Raw genomic sequence first — 21,744 nt, 5'->3', positions numbered from 1 at the left:
ATATATATATATTATATATATATATAAATTTGTTGGTACCTTTCCATGAAAAAATAACTCACAATTTTCTCTAAAATAACTGAAACTGACAAAACTAATTGGCATCCAATATTTATTCCTTATTTAATTCAAATCAGACTTAGCTTTTGACAAGCCCCTTAAACTAATGTTTTGTTGCACAACCTTCAGAGGCAATCACTGCAAACAAGCTATTTCTGTAGTTCTCAATGAGACTTCTGGATCTGCCAACAGGAAGTTTAGTGCACGCTTCTTGAGCAAACTGCTCCACCTGTCTCATGTTTAAAAGATGTCTTCTCCAGACTGTTTCAGCTCTTTCCATAGATGTTTTGATAGGCTTCAGATCAGAGCTTATAGAAAGCCACTATAGAATAGTCCAATACTTTGTCCTTTGCAATTTTTGGGTCATTATCCTGTTGGAGGATCCATGACCTGTCAGTGACCGAACTTTGACACTGGGCAGTAAATTTTCCTTCAGAACTCCTTGATCGTCTGGAGATCACGCTGCATAGAACAGCCCCAAAACATAACCAAGCCCACAGTAGGTAACTGCGTATTTTTCTTTGAAAACTTCATTTGAGTTCACCATCACTGAAAAAGTGACGGATGGTGTAAACAGACACTGGTGTAACTTGGAGTTCAGCTTGCATCATTTTGTACATTTTGTTGGCTCTTTGATTTCTATATAAAGACATTTTTAACAATCCTGACATTTTCCCTCTACTACATTTAGTGCTTCTCTAGCCATTCTTTTTATAGGTTGGAACAGAAGGTGAGGGGAGTGTTTCAGGAGGGAAATCTTTTCTGTGAGAACTGAAGAGGCCATTTCTCCCCATTTTGAGATTTTCTTTTACTTACTTTTGTGTCTCTGGGACCAGAATCTCCCCAGTGGGGGGCACCAAAAGAACTTCAAGGGGTTGTTTAAACCCTTCCTATGCCATCTAAAAACCTCCACAAAAGAAAACAAAAAAACACAATTTCGTTTTAAGCCCTCTATTGTTTTAAAAAAAACAAATAGTCAATGACAGATATATTTCCCAAATCGCAAAATGTGTTTTCTAGTGGGAATCCTCATCAGTACACAAGTTCTGTGTGGGGAAAGAATTATCCCCTTCCAGGGCTCATTCACATTGCTGAATATTTCAAGCAGTATTGTGTGCAACTTTACTTGGCATATGCTTTCAGGTGAAGGGAAAGCCGCAGGCCATCCCAACATGTAGGATACGTAAACTAGCTCTTTAAGCTGATAGAAGCTTGCCTTTATTTAGTTAAAGTGACATTAAACCCTCAGATTTTTTAACATAAACCAATACTGTAATGTGTGCCTTACTGTAATCCATGGTTGTTTCCCTTCTCTTTGCTGCTCTTCCTTTTAAATCCTCATTTCTTCTCATGCTTGGGGAGAACTTCCCTTTGCAGCTGAGTGCCTATTCCTGTAGTGCTGGCTCAGGTTGCAAGCCTATACACAGACACCATGTATCCATTCCTGAGACAAGGCAGTCTGCTGCAAAACAGAAGTTCTGCCCAGCATGAGAAGAGATACGGATTTAAAAGGAAGAGCAGCAAAGAGAAGGGAAACAACCATGGATTACAGTAAGGCACGCATTACAGTATTGTTTTATGTTAAAAAATCTGAGGGTTTAATGTCACTTTAAATGAAAAACACAATTGTAATATTTACAGATACATTCCTTGACTGTTCAGTTCTAAAACATCCTCTTTCCTTGCAAGCCTTGCATTTCCTCATTTAAGTCACCCCTTACTTTGGCATGCAGGTCAAAGTAACAAAATCACTCAACCTTCCCCTCTCCTAAGTAGCATATACTTTTTCATTTCCTCTGCTCTTCCATTGCTTTATACTAATGAAATCAGAAATACAGTGTGAATGAAACAAATCTATTGTAACTAGGGATGCACCGATACCGAGTATTTGGGCTCGTGCTCCCCCAAATGCTCCAATACTTGCCTCTGATACCAGAACTTTCGGTCAAGGGGAGATTTCCTCTGACCGGCAGTGCCGCGAGGGAACATGGAGACAACTTGCCACTGGCTCCATGCTGTTTGACCAGGAAGCCAATTAGCTTCGAGCCAACCAAACAGTATGGCTCCATGCTAGCAGAAATACCGTCATCAGTACTCCGTATCGACGAGTACCAAAAGATAAATATCTGTACTCGATACCGAAAAACTGGTATCGGTGCAGCTCTAAATGTAACAAAGTAGGAAACAAATGATTTCAATAAGACAAGATTTATGATTTTGGTAAAGAAAGATATGACTACAGGGGTGTGGAAATTTTTGAAAAAACGACTTCTCCAAGGACTAAAGCGGGGGCCGAATCTACTTGTCCTGATGCAAAAAAAAATATTTTAACCAAAACCATATTTAGCAGTGCTAAGAAGCGCTTCTCATTGGTCAGTGCCGTCAGCTGACTGCGTTGACCAACGAGTGCTTGCAATTTGCGAGCGAAATTCAGACTACATGGAACAGGTACAGATAGTACACCATACTGGTGGACGGGAAGGACCGTTTGCTGAAAGGTAAGTATAGTGGGAGGGAGATTTGTGCGGGTAATTCCATCTTCCCAAATTACTTGGGAAAGTGAATATACCCTTTAGGGTTGGTGCAGACTTGGGGATTTCCAGGACGTGCGATCGTGTGCGGTTGATACAGCGGTTGCATCCGCATGTATGGGGTTACATCTGCGTGGCAATCGCTGAAAAAAAAGGTAGATGTACCTATTTTCACGACATGCACCGCGCAGTGTTTTCAACCGTAATCGCCCGCGGCGGTATTGCAGCCGGAAAACGTGCAATCTGCCTGGCACGACTGGGGTGCCATTAGAAAATAATGGCACTGACAGCATGATCGGCGGTGTTGTGCGATTCCGTGACCACCCAGCCATCTGCTCGATTTCGTGCACGATGACCGGGCAGTCACGGATCGCACAACGCCGATCGCTTTGCAGTGCTATTATTTTCTTATGGCACCCCAGTCATGCCAGGCAGATTGCGCGTTTTCCTGCTGCAATACCGCCCTGCCCGTGCGGTTGCACGCGATCGCAGTTGAAAACACTGCACGTTTATTCGCGTGCAGGTGGGGGCAGTGGGGCTGGTTTTAATTTTTTCTATTTACTTTGTAAAAAAATGTTCATTTGTTTATTATTTTTACTTAATCACCTTTTTTTATTTTTTACATTTTTATTCAGTTATATTTTTAATATTTTTTACTTTTTCTTTTTAACTATTTAAAAAAAAAAACTTAACTGTATTGCTATCACACAGGGAATAATAATCCCTGTGTGATCGCATTTGGAGGTGACAGGTACTCTTTATTGACCCTGTCACCTCCAACACAGGAGTTCTAGCACAGCACTGTTGCTAGGACTCCTGTGACAGGAACGAGCAGCAGCCGCTGAGGACAGAGGCTGGGGGAGGTGACAGAGCCTGTCACAGCTCCACCGTCAGGCTTTGTCACAGCTCCATGCCCCTCGCTCCGTCACGGCTCCACGCCCTCTGCTCCGTCCCCAGCTCTCAGCGCTTCGTCCCCAGCTCTGTCCACGCTCTCTGCGCTCCGCGCCGCTCCAAGAAAACCAGCCCTGCTACTTGTCCGTAGCAGGGCTAAAACAGTGCAGATACCATTTGCCCGGAACTACATGTCCCGGGCGTCGGGCGATGCGAATTCCACACCCCTGGACTATTAGACACTATGAAGGATCTGGCAACAATATAGGTGTATGAATTCCTTACGTACTGTTTTCTCTTTTTTTTTATTCCATCTTTTTTTCTGCTGTCAAGTTGTAGAAGACTTCACCAGGCTGTAGACCTAATTATTTCAGCTTCTTTACTTGTCCACTTATTAATGGATATGTATACTGAAGTGTAACACCTCTAACAGTAAGGCCCCATTTGCACCTATGAATGGGGCCAAACAGCAGAAAGGCATCATGGCACACTCACAAAACCAGCATGTAAAACAACTTGTCTCACCACTAAGGACAATGACAGAGGTTTGGATACACGTCTTCTGCAAAGGATGTGTAAGCCGCACTGCCGCGCCAAGGCACCTCTTATAGTGCGGTCCTAACTCTAAACTATGAGAGTCTCCATCTTGGAGCACATGGGGGCAGAAGATATCAAATTGGGTGCAGGTTTGTTTGTTGCAAATTGTTGAGTGCGTTTGTATAGGATGTGCGGGATCCCTTGTGTGTTTCTGTACCTTTTTAAGGAGGTTGGGCGTCCTCCTGACAAACCTGCACCCAATTTGATATCTTCTGCCCCCATGTGCTCCAAGATGGAGACTCTCATAGTTTAGAGTTAGGACCGCACTATAAGAGGTGCCTTGGCGCGGCTTACACATCCTCGGCTGAAGACGTGTATCCAAACCTCTGTCATTATCCTTAGTGGTGAGACATGTTGTTTTACATGCTGGTTTGTGAGTGTGCCATGATGCCGTTCTACTGTTCAAAGCCCATTTCGTGTGCACCTTACTGTATAACTGGTAACAAATTGTTGAGTGCGTTTGTCGTTTGTTTTGTATGAATGGGGCCAATCTCAGGAATTCTTCTGTGAGACTCATGTGATCTGCTGCAGGAGGTGATGTACAATGTTATGTTTGCAGGGCATTCACAGGTAATTGCACAGGCTTCGATTTACCTGTGGACGATCGCGTCTGGACGCAAACTGTTTGACCATCGGTGATCGCTGCCTGTGTGATTACATGTGAACAGTCTGCGGACAGTGGCAGCTGTCATTGTATTGTACAGAGTCTCCCACTCGCAGCTGATTGCATTAGTCTCACAGGGGAATTTGGGAGTCTCATGAGATCAGCCCTATTCGCATGCATGAATGGGGTTCAACAGTTGGGCAAAGTTGTTAGAAGCAACACACAGACTCTGAGCTGGTGTTCAGGTGTTTGATCGAAATACTTAAAGGAGAACTATGAGGTGAGTGCTTTTAACTCACCTCATAGTTCTAGCCGACCTGTGACAATGAGACTGTCACAGGTCGGCTCAGTAGATCGGGAGGTGAGCGAACACATACCGGGTTCGCTCGCCTCTCGAGCCTGTCACAGCTCTCTGCCGTGACAGGGGGAGGGGCTGGATTCCCCTCTCCCCGCTCCGATCTGCCAGCGCTGACTGGCGGAACGGACGGGGGAGGGGGCGGGTACAGCTGGCTCTGCCTCTAGATGGGCAGAGCCAGCTGTCACTCGCGCAGCTGGGCGGATCCAGTCATCTACGTCGGGATCCGCTGCGGCGTCTCAGTATACCGCGAGCTGTAGCTCGCGGTATACTGAGCTTACCCTAAGGAGAACTATGGGGAAAAACACTGACCCCATAGTTCTCCTTTTAAAGGGCAGATTTAGAAGTCTTCCAGCCAGCAGATAGCTGGGTGAGTGCTGTTTACATGGCACTTCCACCACTAGATGGCGTTGAGGCGCAAAGGGAAATTCTTGTGCTCCTCAGCGTCCTATAATTGCGGCGGACATTTTTCCACCCGACTCTTCCAATTTTTTTTTTTTTCAGTCGAAGGATGGTGGCAGTTAGGGCCACCCAATGAGCGAACCAGCCGAAATGTTGGTCTTACTATAAGGACAGCTAGAGTTATATTTTTAATTATTAGATCTGCTGTTCGATTAGGAACATATAACACACCTTTAGTGGGGTTTTCTCAAATTTGTCTGCAACAGTGGAAAGAATTTTATACATTATAGTCAATTTATTGTTACGGTTGCCAGATTTACAGATTAAAGTCTGAACAAACATGTCAGTGATTTGCTAAACATTAGATGGTTAGTGAGCAATTTTGTGTATCGCATTTATACTGATGGTACTGATGTGTATCCGTCTCTGTATACATTCCCCAGGTGTCCTGGGGAGTTGTATTTGCAGGCAGAGGTTTGTCTGTCATCATTAACCCAAAGTCCATAGACTGTTTGTTTGTTTCTGTGGACTCTGCTTTTAGACTTGCATAGCACTTATCACGACATCTTCAATCTTGTAAATAAAATATATTTTCATATTTTTCAGGTGCTAAATAATGATAGTGGACGTATATTTATCACCAGCAAAGAAAACTACACTGAGCTGAAAATCATAAAGCTGGATATCAGCGAGGACCCTGGTGTGTACATATGTAATGCTTCAAATTCGGTTGGGAACACAACAAGCCGCATCATCTTGAGAGTGCGCAGTCACTTGGCTCCATTGTGGCCCTTCCTTGGCATTGTAGCAGAAATTGTCATCTTGGTGGTCATCATTGTTGTGTATGAGAAGCGCAAAAGACCAGACGAGGTTCCAGATGGTAAGAGAAGGGCAAGGGCATAACGGATTTTGATATTTGTTCAATATTGTGCTACATAACAGGAAAAGCTTCTTGCCCAAATAAAAATGTCAAAGCAAATCGGAATACCATAGAACAAATAGGAAAGGCATCTGCAGTTTGACCTACACCAACTGGATCTTTTTAGTAACAACGCAATCAAAAATATATTTGCCTACATGATGCTTGAGGATATCTATGCAGTGTTTTTTTCTTTTTATTCTACTCTATATCATAGGCACTTGTTTGCATTGTATCAGCATTTCTCATAGGCTTGAATGAAATGTGGTGTGGCATCTCAGCCAGAGAAGCATGCACCGAAAGACAAGGATTCATTTCAGTGTATTACAGTGGGGTAGCTGCAGAGATTCCAGCTGTCCCCTACGCTTGCCAAAATGGGCTTCCAATAACCCCATAATGACCGAGGGTCAACTTTCATCTTTAGTGCAGAAGCTTGTGAACCATAAAACAAAAGGTGCCTTTTTCAGGGTGATGTATAGTGACTTCAATATTCTGCCCCTTATAATCACACAAGTCACTCATGTTCCCAGCCCATTCAAGGCTTGGTTCTGGTTTATCACTGAACATTGTGGTCTTCTGGTCCCCGTATGCAATTGCTCTGGGCAGTACAAGTGCCATTACCAAACCATACATATACTGTTTTTGCACAAATGCTTATCAAGATGATATTTTCAATAAAAATACAATAAAATTGTTATGAGCGCAAACAAAAACATACCTTACAAAATCCATACTAAATATAACAGATATAACGGTACTGAGTTAATAAACAATGATTATTTGTCACTTGTAAAGGATAAGTTCACCTGTTGCAAAAATTGAAGAAATGCATAATTAATAATATACCGGTATTCAATAAAAAGCATTTCTTTAATATTTGCATTGAAGCCTGGAAAGCATTGCAATTGTGGCTGCAGAGCTCAGGCTTCTGCACATTTCAGACTGACAGAGCTCATATGGAGGTACGGAGTTTCAGTTAGGAGAGATGGGGGGGCAGGACGGCTGGACTTCAAACTACATTAAATCACCTCATACTGCATCCAGCCGTCCTCCCACTAGGTAGAGCTGCCCGTATTCCCGCATCTACCTAGTTGATTTATTGCACTTTGAAGTCCAGCCGTCCTTTCCCATTTCTCCTAACTGAAACTCTGTACCGCAGTACGAGCTCTGCCTGGGAGAGAATGTGCTGATGTCTGAGCTCTGCAGCTGTGATCGAGTGATCTCAATTGCAATGCTTTCCAGGCTTGAATGCAAAAATTCAAGAAAAGCATATTTTTTTATATATATTAATTATGCTTTTTTGCAACAGGTGAACTTATCCTTTAAATTGTGCCTTTTTGCGAAACAGTGAAAACCGAAAAGTGCGCGAAAAAGTAAATAAGCAATTTATGTTAAACATCTGGAGGTTGGCCTCACACCTATGCATTGGGATAATGCCTGACCAACAGTGCCATGCAGCAATTGGTGAAGATGCAATAAAATGATGCAGGCATACATAAAGGCATGCAGGCGCATAGACCTGCATGTATGTAATAATAAAAGCTTTCAAAAACAAAAAAGTGACCATGAGCTTATAGCAAAAGGGAGAATGCAGCCAACATGACTGACCTGGGCAGCTGGAAGTTGTGTTCTGCTGCATTCCTGAGGGCTTGTTCACACCATCTCCAGACCGATAGGTTTTTATCCTCCCCAAAAACGCATACACAGTAATTCCATTTGCGTTTTTGATGTGTTCCAGTGCATGGGTTGTTTTTTTTTTTTTTTTTTTTTTTAGTCTCAGTTGATTTTCTAGTGTGTTTCAGTGTGTTCTGATGCGTTTACATGCATTTTGGTGTATTCCAGACCAGAAAAAATAGTGCATCAAGTTTTGGAACTGAATGCAGTGGTGTGAATTGGCCTCCCTTTTCCTATAGAAATTAATAGGCATGCATTTTTGGACCAGACAAAAAACCACCTGGTCTGGATCTGGTCCCTTTAAAGCAAAATTGTTTTACATATTGTTTAAATCTCCATTTTCAAATGTACATGCCCATAGAGCAGTGTTGGAAGTAAAAGTACCTGAGCTGCTACCAGATGACACCTTTTAAGATGTATATTACTTGGGTAGCAGAATGAAGATTTGATTTTGTTCAGTATATAAACACAAAATCACATTCTGCATTGATTTGAGTTGGCATCCTTGGCACCTAGATACAAGGGTTGGTAAGACCTGCAGTCGATATGGAAATATCCAAGCCATCTTTAATGGCTAAGAATGAGCACTGTGTCCAATGTTGCCATACTGTACGATATAGCATGTTGTGTAAAGCATGACCTCTCCAATTGTAGTGGAAAGTAATGGTATGCAGTGCTATCAATGACTTTAAAATGCAGCTTATGCCAGTTCAGGTATTGCTCTTAAGTGCAGCATTGAGTAGGGCTGCAACTATTATTTTCATAATCGATTAATCGAAAAAATAATCGGCCAACTAATCGGATTAAAAAAATTGAATAAGTACCATCCTTGACCTAAAATAAAATACACAAAGTCAGTGCCACAAACGTAAAGTTTACTTCAGAATAAAACTGCATACACAATTTTTTGCAATCCCAATGCACTGGAACACTCAGCATTGCGGAACCGTGCATTCCAGTGAAGGGCATCACACTGTGGACGGGAAGCACATTTGGGGTGCCACTGAAATGACTTTTTTTTCCCACCTTCTGTAATTTTTAAAAAATAATTGTAATATAAGCACATGGTGCTTGAATAGCTTCATCCAGGGAGTGACAGCTGCCAGTGGCAAGATTCCTCAGAGGGCAGATAAATGTAAATACAGCAGGTAGTGGGCTGATGCAATAGCTAGCCTGCTATTGGCCATTTCACATTGCAATAGCAGGCTGGCTATTGCACCCACCCACTGCTTGGAGGAGCATGGAGGAGAGAGCTAGGGGATCCAACCAACTAATCGTTAATGAGGAAAGTTGACAACTATTATTATCGATCGATTAGTTGCATCCATAGCTTGAAGTAATTTGCATGGTCCCTCATACACTGCATTTGTCTTTCAAAAAGAACACTATGGTAAGCATTATAGGTTTAAATGTTATTGGTAGTGCTATTGATATTTGTGCATACATTCATGGATACCAATATCATAAGCAGTCCCCAGCTTTGCTCCTTTGACAGCATGTGCTACAGTAAAAGTGTCACTCTTGCTGAGTTATATGTACCTGGAGGAAAAGAAAGTCAAATGTAACCTTCTGTAAAGCAGGTTTTCAAATACAACTGGTTTGTATGGGCTACACTCCTGCTTATTAGTAGAATACCTGTTTAGACTTAATACTAAGCCTATTTGAACCATAGTGACAGTATATCATTTCAAAATAATATTTTCTATTGTGATTAACAATGTCGCTCACACATTTCTTCCCTTTACGTGGTATATCTGGTAAGTTTGTGTCCTACATGCTTTTAAGTAACACTTCTCTACAGGTACACCTTAATGTTATGTTGTCTGTGTCCTGAGGTTTGTATAAACACTTGTATCTGAGCCCTGGTGCCAGCTTGCTGTGGGCATGAAGCACACTGTTGAAATTACTGCATGGTCATATGACAACTTGAAGGTGTAGGCTAGTATTCCCTAACCCTAACCCAAACCAGTCAAAGTTCAACAAAGCTTTTACTTCAGGGATGTTTTTTCTTTTACAGTGTAAACCCAAAGGCAGAGTTTGGCAGTATATGTTAATATTAGCATTGCTTTCATAACCAGATTAGTTTGCTCCCTCCCTCACCCCGTGTCCAGAAATTCAGCAGTGCTTTTCATACTCGAGCATGAACTGAGGTGTGTTCTCTCTGGCTCAGCTTTCCCTCCACATAATCTATTTATATACCCATGCATTTTTGTAAAGGTTTTAGCTGACTAGTTTCAGATTTTGCTTCGCAAACAGATGCTTTATTTTTTTTAAACAACTTTGCCATTGCTTCCAGCTTCAGCAGCCCAATTATTCAGATGCAGTAAGCTATGCATCTCTGCTCCGCACCAAGTAGGCATCTGCAAAGAAATGTCGAAGTTGCAATTATTTCAACAATGTTACTGGGTATTGGTCACTGGGACTGTTCCGTATAAGACTGTATTCAAAGTGAACTGACTTACTGAGTCAAATTTTTTTTAACTAAACTGCGTTCATTTCCATCTCGGCAATTGTACAAAGTACTCAACTGGCTGTCTTAGCCTGGACTGAGCATATGTTTCCAGATTCTGGACAACCTCATCTCTGCTGTAAGAAGTACAGCTCAGTAAAACTAGTGTGAATTGCTTAGGTGGAATTTGAAGTTAAACAATTGAATTGTCTTTGTCCCCCCCCTCTGGTGTACTTGGTTCCCTGTCAAAAACAACATATAAGAGTCATCTTATTTATGGACTAGTCATTTTGTTATTTATTAACCAGAGGCCTGAACTCTTCTATTTTTCACATGGAAATATATAGTGTGTGCATGGGTGTGTGTGCTAGGATTCTCCCTTCAAGCATAGTTTTCCAGCAAGATGCACTGCAGCTATGTCTGCCATTTGAAAAGGGTTCCCTTTTACTGGCAGTTCAGTGTATGCTGCTGGTTCACCTGGGCACTGCCTGAATAAACCTGCTCTTCCTTTCACCATTGCTTCCTCTCCGCTTCACATTTTGCTTGCCTCCTTTCTCAGCAACACAGATTGGATCGATCACTCCATTTCTTTTCTCCCAAAGTGTTTTTCTTTAAGTTTTCTTTACTTTGTTGGTTGGGAGGGGGAATCCAGGGAGGCAGCTTCTCTAATGATTCTTGTCGGTTACTGTGACTTTTTTTTTCCCCCCTTCAATTGCATCAAACCCTAAATATTATGGTGGTAAGTGCGAGTTTTGCATGCTTTGCAGTTTGTCTAATCTCGCTTCCGTTGTTGGGATTGCTCAAGCCCATGATGTTAACACACGGAGTTTCCCTCATTCACTTTCACAACTAATTTTCAGTTTATTTTGGTTTTCTTGTTTGTTTAGCCTTCGCTGTTTTAATAAAAACAAAAAAGCAGGGTTTTTTTTTTTTGTAATCTCCTTTTAGTCACAGCCTGCCCCTACCCCAGTGTCCTCACCTTAGGTGGGTTCTTGGCCTGTTATGTCCTTGTTATGGTACTGGGTCAATAAAAGCGCTTTAAAAGAAGTGCAGAATCACAAAAACTGGAAAACGTAGATGTACACCTTTTTAGTAAATTGTTTTGCATTCCCAGCTTAGGCCCTCAATGACTCTATAAGACATTGCAGGGGTTCTTCTCTGTAATTAATATACACCTTTCTAAAAAGCACAACTGCAGAGGGCGATTGAGGACTGTGGTTGAGAAACTCCTGCCTATAATTCTCATAGAAACTTGGATTACTCATTTCCAGTCCTTTGCCAATTGGCTAGCTAGGTTTTTGATTTTTAGAATGCAATTTTCAGTAGGCAGGTGAGGATATTTTAGTGCAGAGTTTATCATTACATTACGTTCAAAGGTTTATATGAAGCCGTATTACAGTGCAGTGTCAGATAAACAATCATTTAGGTAAAACACATGAAGTATAGGCCAGTTAGCTCAGTTTTGTTATTTTAATGGGCTGTAGACAATAAAACAAATTGCTGACTGGTTGCAATACCCTTTAAGTGTATCCTTTGTAGACTGGGAAGAGCAATATGCAGTCAAGAAAAAATATGAGGTTCCCTGTGTAGATCAACAGCTAACTAAGGGGACTATTGTATTTAAAACCCCAGTATAACAGGAAGCCACAATGTACATCACAGAGGTGTATGTAAGGTGAATCTGGAAAGTAAGCCATAGCAATGCAGACTGTGTTACATGTTAAATGACATCTCCACAGTCCAGGCCCTAACTCTTAGAACCCATTTCCAATGTTCTAGTTTGCCTGCAACAAAACCACACATACCACAAAGAAAAGACTGTACCATTGTATTGAATGTTACGGTCTCCAAATATGCATCTTGGGTTGTGGTTCCCCACAATGCAGCCTGTAGCTTTATACCCTTAACAGCGGATGTGGGCCCTTAAATTTAAGAATGAGAAAGTCTAGCGTTCGTCAATATGCTGCCTACTGTAAAGAGTTCATAGTGTCATTTAGTGTGGTATGGAGCCTTTCCACTACTATTATAAGCACATTTTAAAATCTCTGCTTCATTCACAAAAATAGGTAAAGATTAGAAATGTTTTTTTTTTTTAACATTTTGTAGATTGTGACAAATAGTTATATATAGGACTGATTCATCCCCCCCGCTTTTCCTGTAAACTGCAGTCAGTTTGGGGGCACTAGATGGAGCTAGAGAATTGATATAGTGGTAGATGAGGAGGTATAAAGCTTCTGAATTGATTTAGTAGTAGATGAGGAGGTAACGGATGAGACTTCTAAATACATTGGTAGGCGATACAGTACCACTGACAATCTACTGTGGCATATATGTCAACTTTTACCCTCTTCAATCCTACTGGGAAACGTGTTTTCCTACCAGTGAATGGTTTGGTTTTGCATTTGTGCGTGCGTGTGTCTGTCTAGGGAATTGGTTGCTGTGTCTCTCAGGCCCTCTGTGTAAATGTAGCTCCTGTACATTAATATAGCACGCTGTAGCCCTCCCCAGTCTGACTTATCTGTCCCATTTCAAAATGCATTTTGCCAGTTTACCAGACGTCTGTGGACAAAGGCTTGTTGACTGTTTGTGCACAGTTTGTTTTTCCTTTTATTTTCTATTTTTGCTTTGTTTTTTCTCTTTTTGTATTTAATTTCCACAGAGATATAATTTTTTTGGCTACCTGTTGACTCTGTTCATGCGCTGCCAGCAGGTAGAGAGGAAGTAATAGGGATCATATGATCATATTACTCCCTGATTGTGCTCATGCAGGCACCAACACACGTTTCAAAGACTGCAACTTTTCTCCATCTTTTTGCTTCATGTGCACTAGTCTCCTTGTGGAATCCTGCTGCAAATTTTTCTTCAAGACTTCAGTGAATATCTCTCAATTTGTCACACCCGTTTGTAGGCATTACCGCTTTAAGGAAATGAAAGCAAATGCAAATGTTAGTCCTTCTAAAAAGATATGGATGCAGTCAATTTGGCCACTGCACATAGTAAAGGTCTATGTGACCTAGTAGCTGAAGTCTGGCGGGGGAAGAGGATGTTCATGCTTCTTGTATTTGCTCGGTCCATGAGTGTGTTAGGAAGAATACAAAGTTCTGGTAATAGTTTAGAGTCTAGATAATGTACAGAGTAGAGTCTTGGTGAAGGAAGACCTCTTCTGCTGATATCACTAATGTACCCGTTACCCCACTGTAAGAAAACAACCAGCAGGATTTTACAACTGAAATGTTGGGTTTGTCTTGTCATTAATCTTCTGAGTGAACCACTGGAACTAGGGGACAAGATGGTTTCAATGAAATCTCTACAATCTGTCCACTACAGTTGCAGTCCTTCATGGCCGATATCAGACTTATGCTTCATCTTAAAGAACATAACCAACCATTTAGTAACAAGATTAGTAAGTTTCCTCAAGTGGCTGTGAAACATCGAGACAGTGATCTGTAGTCACTGTAGTTATGAGTTCTATGTAGGCTTGCTGTTAGCTCTTTTTTTACTTTAATTTTTTTTTTCTTATTTCCTTTTATGATCGCTTGGATGCTTCAGATGATGAACCAGCTGGACCAATGTAAGTAGACCTATATGCCTAAAAAAAAAATGTTTTTTTTCTTTCAGTGTCGTCGTCACCCTTCATGCCTAAAGCATTTCATGGTGCAGTTTCTAGCCTTAGTTATTAATACTGAGGTCTGTGGTGGCATGATGCATTTGTTTTTTGCATTATTATTGTATATGTGAGTGAAATGTTCTATGTCTATATCCATATCCATAGCCCTACCTACACTATTGCAACAAAGTGAAAGCGAAATTTCAGACTAGCGTCCAGAGAATTCAATCCCTATCAGAATTTTATTGCTGTCTGTTTTTTCTCTGGGGCCATTTAAAACCAGGGCACGAAGTGAGCGAAACCTCAGTGGGGGCACAGACAGCATCTTATCTTAAGTTCCAATGTATGGAAGTAGCACATTTTTATAGAATAAATTTGTTGTTGTGGAGAAGAGACTCCAGTCTATAAACCTCTGAAAATGTAGGCTTCTGGAGGATGTTCAAGTTTGTATTCAAATTTTATTACAACACAGTAAACCATTGTGTATAGATTGTTATAGAAAGGTCGGCCTGTTTGCAGTGGAGTATGTTGGACCCTTCATGGCTTGTACACACACACACACACACACACACACACACGTGTTTCTAATATAGTACTCGGTGAAAAAAAGCTATATGTTTTGGAAATCAAGAATTTGAGTTTGACCTGGTAATACACATGTACTAAGTGTGCAGTAACACTGTTTTACCAGAGGTAACTGAAACCTGGATGCCCAGACTAAATTTAGCAGTGTCAGTAAACGAATGGCAAGGCCGTATGTGTAGGAGAGGGGTGTAGAGGATATGCCTATGGGCAGTATGTGCTGTGTAGAGGAGTATATTGGCAGGCAGTATGTTTTGCTGAGGGGTGGACCTAAATGTTTTGAAACTTTGGCAAGGAGAAAAGTGCTTCACCCTGTTCAGGCCTCCTCTCGACACTGGGTGGTGCTAGGTGCAGCACAGCAGGAAATATTTTGTGCTGTATGTTCAGGAGCCTGGTAAGGAATGCCAAACTGGGTATGTTCTCCTCAGGTCTTCCCTCTTTAGGCCTCTGTTGGCTTTGATGGAGCAGAGTGCAGAAAGCCACAGAGGGGATGCTGTCAGTGGACCTAGTGTAGAGGCAGTTTGCTGGCTGAGCAGGAGCTGGACTGTTGTGTTGATTTGGCAGGGGATTGGGGAGGTATTGCTTTAGTGGATACTGAGGAGAGTTTGTGGTTTAAAAGCAGAAACATAGTACATGCGTTTTTTGGCCACATTCCTTTTAATGCTCCAGGATTTCTTAATGATCGTGACTAAAATAACATTTTGACGTGTTTGTCTAGCTGGACTTGGTCCTTTTACTTAAAAAAAAAAGAGGGGGGCGTGTCCTGCACATGGCGGAATAGGCTGCATAGCGTGAGAGCTCCGTGATACCACTAACCTACTCGGCTGAACTGTACATCCTGAGAAGCGCTCCCGGACCGCAGTGACCTACCACATTTTCCTCCCTCCCTTCTCTTTATCACCAAGGGAGCCGCGGGCCGGACCTGTTTACACTCCGGTCCCGGCCTACCCGTCGGTCACCCCCGGGGTCGCTATGGTAGCACTTCTGGCTCGCGCGCGGTGGCAATGCGCCCTGATCAACCACTGGCAAGACTCTCGGGGATACGGGGGCTAGTCGTGCGATCAAATGTTTGAAATGCCGTAGTCGATCTGTATGTTTATTACCATTATCAGAGTTCTCTGTATTTTTGTTGTGATCTCCTGTGACACTTGTACATTCTGAGAAGTACACTCTGTATTTATGTTGTGATAACATGTGACACCCTTATCTGCTGATATGTTACGTAACTGTTCAATAAAGAATTTATAAAAAAAAAAAAAAAAGCCCATTACCATTTAAGCTAAAATGTATATGAAGAGTAGTCACACCTCCCTGCCTGCTCTGGTCATTTAGGGCTGTATGTATTTCTTTTGAGAGACATGGTCTGAAAGCAAACTGCTTCTGCTATGCTCTCATTAGAAAACCTATTTTGCTTTCATTTATTAGTGGATCCTATTTTGCATGTTTAATTCTAAAATGACCATAGCCTCCGCTTATAACCTTAAAGAATGACCCCAAACCATTAGTCAATTTTGCTACAGATTTTCCATTCTAAATACAATTTTTGCTACAAATTCAAACATCTCACCAGCTCAATTGTTTTCTTCTAGCAAAATCTTACTGTTATGCTGCTCTAAAAAAGTTTATTCTGCAATTATGAATTCTGATTATGCTTTTCTCATTCCTTCCTCCAGGAAGAGTAACTCTACAAATAACCACAAAGATAAAAATTTGAGGCAAAGAAACACAAGCTAAACAAACTCTGTAAGTAATATATTGTGTGTACCTAATATAACCCGTTGTGTAAAGTTCACCAGGCATGGCATGTTCTCAGTTTTTAGCAAGTCATTTAAATAGTAATAAATCTATTACACGTATGTGCAGGGTTAAAAAAAAAAAAAAATTCCATACCCCAGATTTACAGTAGGCTTTTTATGTCACGTGTTTGTAATTTTGAAAAGGAAGCCAGTCTTGAACTTGCTAGGATATGATCAATAAATGTCTCTACATGCTATTACCTTTTTTTTCTCTGGAGTGTGCAGTATGGATAACATGCTATAAAATGAGCTACAATTATCTTTGTCTAGAGGCTAGCACTCCTTAAAAGTAAAGCAAAACCTTTTTTTTGGCTTTACTTCTTTTGAGTCCTAGTAATACATTTTACTAATGTACTCTTGTGACCAAAAGGAGGAGATAAGCAGGCTAATGCCTGATATTGTCAGGGTCCACTTCGGCTGCCTAAATGACAGCTGGCTCTGCTCTCTAGATCCGGAGCAAGCCATGCACACCCCCTCCCTGGTCTGTTGCTCCAGTGAGTGCTGGAGAAAAGAATGGGGGGGCGCAATAACAGTCATCACTTGGAGACAGAGAGCCGAGTGATCCGTGGGTTACATGACTGCTCAGCTCTCGGTGTAGAGCTGGCATGTGACAAGCGGCAGTGTCCCACACCAGCCCATAAGCAAAAGGGAAAGTATGCTAACACTCCCCACAGAATCTTTATTTACTTCAGCAAACATATTTTGGCACCTTTTAATAAAGGAGGTATTAAAAAAACATTCAGTCTCTCCCCTCAAATACACACCTACATCTTTGACGTGTTGCATTAAACCCATTGTTAGATTACAGAATTTAAAAAGGAAAGAGTATGTTTCTGCTGAAAAAATCAGCTTGATCTGGTGAGGATTGTGAGTGAACTGTAGGAGTTTTTACATAATGATAGAAGGCCAGTAACATGCGAAAATTCAATATTTACAACATATTGTGCACGGGTACAATATAAACACAATTCTATTTTTTTAATAACTATAACTTATTACAATCGAATTTTTTATTTTGAACCCAATTCTGAACCTTGCACAGTGGAAACTTGTTGACTGCATAAAAAGCATCAGCATCAGGAAATATGGTTGTTAAAATAATTTTAAGTCTGCTTCTTTAAGCATAAAGACCACATTTGGTAAGAATTAGTCAGTAATGGACTATTCAGGTAGACCGTATAATCTTCATGGACCCATTAGGGCTAAATGCTTTTTAGGGTGAGTGAACAGCAGTATAGTCATTACACATTAGATATTTGGTTATACAACCATAGACAAATTTGTAGGTACATGTTCACAAAAAAGAACAACCCACAGTTTTCTGTGAAATAACTTTCCTTGTTTGTTCCATATTAAATAAAAATCAGACTCCGCAGTTGGTTAATAAAATGTAAAAGAAGGAATAAAAATGGCATGGAAGAAAATTAGGCTCTGGTATTCTGTTGCTCTACCTATGGAGACAATTGCTGCAAACAAGCGATTTCTGTAGCTCTCTGTGAGAGTTCTGCACCTGCCAACACGCAGCTTGGCCCACTCTTCTAGAGCAAACTACTCCAGCTGCCTCAGGTTTGACGGGTGACTTCAGACATGTTTCAGCTCTTTCCATAGGTGTTCTATAGGAAGCAGATCGGCTCATAGAAGACCACTTAAGAATATTCCAATGTTTGTTCTTGGATAAAAACACCCAAAATTGTCCGTGTTTTGGGTCATTATACGGTTGGAGGACTCATGACCTGAGATGGAGACAGAGCTTTCTGACCCTGGGCAGTACATTTCGCTCTAGAATTCCTTGATGGATTTCATTGTGCCCTGTACAGATTAAAGCGCCAGATGCAGCAAAGCAGCCTGAAAACACCAGCGAGCCACCTCCTTGTTTCACAATTAGGATTCTTTTCTCTGAAAGCTTCATTTTTCATTTGGAAAACATAGAGCTGTAACTTGCCAAAGAGCTCCAGTTTGGTTTCATCTGTCCAAAGGACATTCTCCTCTAAGCATTGTGACTACATTTTCACAAATTGCACTCTGACTTTTTTCCCCCTAACAGTGGAGTCCTCCTGGTTCTTCTTCCTGTGAGGCCACTGTTGCTTATAAAGGGTGGATGGTGTAGACAGACACGGAATTTGACCAGGGAGATTAGCTTGTATCTCTTAGGAAGTTTTCCTTCTCTTTGTCTGCTATTCGCATCATCCTCCTGTTGAATCTGGGGTCTTTTTTTTCCTCTTGTGGCCACGTCCAGGGAGGGTGGCTACAATCCTATGGACCTTGGGCTAGTTCACACGATTTGATGGTTTTTCTCCAAAATGCAGATTAGGCCATTATGTCACTTCCTTTGTCTTGGCAGAGCACTTGGCTCTGCTTTTTCTTTTGGATGCGTTCTGTTGCATTTGCATGCGTTTTGATGCAATCCGTTGCATCGGAACGGGATGCCACTGGTGTGAAACGGAGTACCAGAAATCCCATAGGAAAGCATTCTAATGCATTTTGGATGCAGCTGACAAACTGAACAGACTGCATCACAGGTGCATCTGGTGCAAACCAGCCCTTAAACCTCTTTAATATAGTAAGTCACAGGAACATCAAGCTGCTTGGGGATTGTCTTTGTAGCCTTTTCCTTTAACATGCTGGTCTGTTTTGGTTGGGTTTTTTTTCCTTCTGCTCTCCTCAGACTTTGTCCTTTGCTTTATTTGGTCCATGGTCAGTGTTACCAAACACAGTGACTACTTTTCTCCATTTAAGGCCTCATTCACACAGGGCGTGTCAGCGTGCAGGGCTGTCTTTTTTGTTTATGTGCCTTGAACTGCAGGCAGAAGCATGCAGGCAGCTCATGGAGGTCTATGTAGACGCAGGAGCTGTGTGCTTTCATGCTGCTTCCTGCAGCTCTGGCTTTTGGCACCCACACGGCACCCCAGACGCATACATGATGGTTCCAGGTCCATATGTAATATATTTCTTGCGTTTGCCATCAATTAGTCCAAACTTCCCTGGGTCATAGTGATACTGTTTATACTCGTGGGCACTAGAAGTTAATAAAAGATATAAACACTTTTTTTGCAATAAATCATTTAGATTAAATCTGGACTTGCCCTTTCCTTCCATGTTAATCCGTTTTATCCACATAATACTAACAATATAGGGTAGCTAAACCAGTCCTTAGATGTTCTAGCTGCGATCATTTGTAGGCTTTTCCCCCTTTATTTTTTTTCCTGGTAACACACTGCCTGTCCTATTGTGGCACCGCTTATTAACTGCACTATATCTATGGAGGAGCAGAGTTGCCACCCTAGAACGGGGATCGATTTAAGGTTCCCAATGCATGGGGATATATCTAATCACTAGAAATTGTAGAAGGAACAAAAGGTATTTTTGTATTTATCCAACAGATCTACCAAAATGTTTTACATTGTAAATGTAACAGGCTAAAAGGGAGCAAGCAAGAGAAGTTTATTGTTGGGAATGACATAAAATGTATACCAATGTTCTCAATATATAAGGCTATGGAATTTCATTTGACCTGGAGTTTGTAGGTGCAAGGTGGCAGGTATCTTGGAATAGAGGTTCTCAACTAGTGTTTTTTGTACCCAGAGATCACTATGTTGGTTTTTGGTGGCTGTAGCCTGATACAGTACATTTCATCATCAGAACAAATATGACACTAATATAGAATACATGTTCCTGACGTTTAACGGAACACTTAACCCTGTTCCAACTTTCCCTACAGCCAAGCCTTGAACAATTTATATGTTAACTCTCACTCTCTGTAATTGTGGCCAGCCTGTTCTGACCCAGGCTCCCCAATCAGACAGCACGTTAAAAAATACACTCCTCCTGAGAGTACGTTTTACTGCCCCAGCCTGTGATTGGACAATGAAGGAGCATAAGTAATACTGATGAGATGATAGCTGGCCCCCTGTTGGGAAGCTTCCAGCATTAGATGGACCACAATGTGCAGTACAGTAGAGCCTGACTGGAGATTACAGGAACATTTTGCCAGCTTTACGACTTCTTTCTGTGTGTTTCTGTAAGTGCTATAGCAAGGGTTAAATTACCCTGTGATACCAATATGCTGAAGAGACGGGCGCTGTTCTCACACACAAGCACCAGCATAGGTCTCTAGCAGTCGCACACTCCCCTTGCAGCGCTCACTCTCCCAAAGCACTGTACAGGGGAGTGCTGCTAGCACATGGTGCTTTACCCTTGCTGCAGCACTTTAGTATGTATGCAGAGAAGTAGGAAGATGACTATTCTAGTAATACAGAGGTTTCAATTGCTATGATAAATTTCCCCCATTGTGCTTTCCAAGTTGAATTTCCAAGCTGGAAGCCATCCCCGTCGTCTAACCCTTTCCTCCCCAGCTTTTCTGTCCCTGGCCCACACTTTTCATTCATTGGATTTCAGTGTTTATTTATAGATGCTCAGCATCCCATGTTAGTGTTGCCTAGGGTAAACTGCATGCAAATGCAGTCTTCCTAGGAAACTCCCACTCCTCCAAGCTTGAATCTACCAATCAAGGTATTTTGATATTTGAATGTGCAGCAGGACTGAGGGCTCTTGAGAGAAGTACGGAGGCAGGGTGCTGTGATGTTTTCAGAAAGCAATGTATAGCACTCTGCCAGATATGATCTGCCTGCATTGCATGGCAAAGCACAGAGACCCAGTGATATCACTAGGACTAAATACAGGTATGTAATGAATACAGGTTTTATTTTAAAATGTCATTAGCATGGTGGTAATGGGGTATGCAAAATATAAGCAGATTTAACCAACTTTAACCTGCTCCATATACTGGATTAACCTACAATTAATTGTTTTAACTTCTTGTTGCCAAAATTATTGCTACAAAAACAGCCGGCACCAAGATATACCAAAGCTGAAAAACGACCTGCTTTAGAGCGAGCTCAATGTCACTGCTTACCAGCAAATACAGTACATTTAAGTTACAAAATAGAATGATTTGGATAATAAACACAGTTGGAGATGCTTGTTACAAAAAGAACTTCAGAGGGGACTTGCTTAACCATAAGTTCCTCAACTTTATTACCTGATGTGTGCTTTGCAGAAAACCAGTGTCTTACAACTCTTTAGTCAGGGTAACTTTAGGGTCAGATGTGCGCACTTTGATGGCTGCAACAAAAAGGTATATATTATACTGACATATATGTAAAGTCTGTGCAAGAAATATGCATTCACTGGGATCAAACTCCTAAAGAATACTTTTGAATAGCAGGGGATTTGCTTTCCAAAGAAATGCTTAAATGTGTTTTTTTTTTTTTTTTTTTT

General features: G+C 41.4%; 1 protein-coding gene across 2 annotated transcripts in view; it reads left to right on the top strand.

Moving 5' to 3' along the window:
- NPTN (neuroplastin) overlaps nt 1-21,744 on the top strand; it is a 75,112-nt gene that overhangs the window by 51,124 nt on the left and 2,244 nt on the right. The window contains exons 6-8 of one of the 2 annotated variants that reach the window (XM_018572301.1): nt 6,047-6,320; nt 14,044-14,053; nt 16,345-16,414. In XM_018572301.1, the coding sequence (XP_018427803.1) occupies nt 6,047-6,320; nt 14,044-14,053; nt 16,345-16,405 (345 nt within the window). In that variant the 3' untranslated portion in view covers nt 16,406-16,414. Of the gene's footprint in view, nt 1-6,046; nt 6,321-14,031; nt 14,054-16,344; nt 16,415-21,744 lie in introns of both variants that reach the window. The other variant, XM_018572300.1, reaches the window with a different exon arrangement.

The sequence above is a fragment of the Nanorana parkeri genome, unplaced genomic scaffold (genome assembly GCF_000935625.1).
Source record: "Nanorana parkeri isolate BGI_ZX_2015 unplaced genomic scaffold, ASM93562v1 scaffold1992, whole genome shotgun sequence".
Taxonomy (NCBI): Eukaryota; Metazoa; Chordata; class Amphibia; order Anura; family Dicroglossidae; genus Nanorana; species Nanorana parkeri.
Note: the sequence above shows the minus strand (reverse complement) of the source record. Positions and strands in the feature narration are given on the sequence as shown.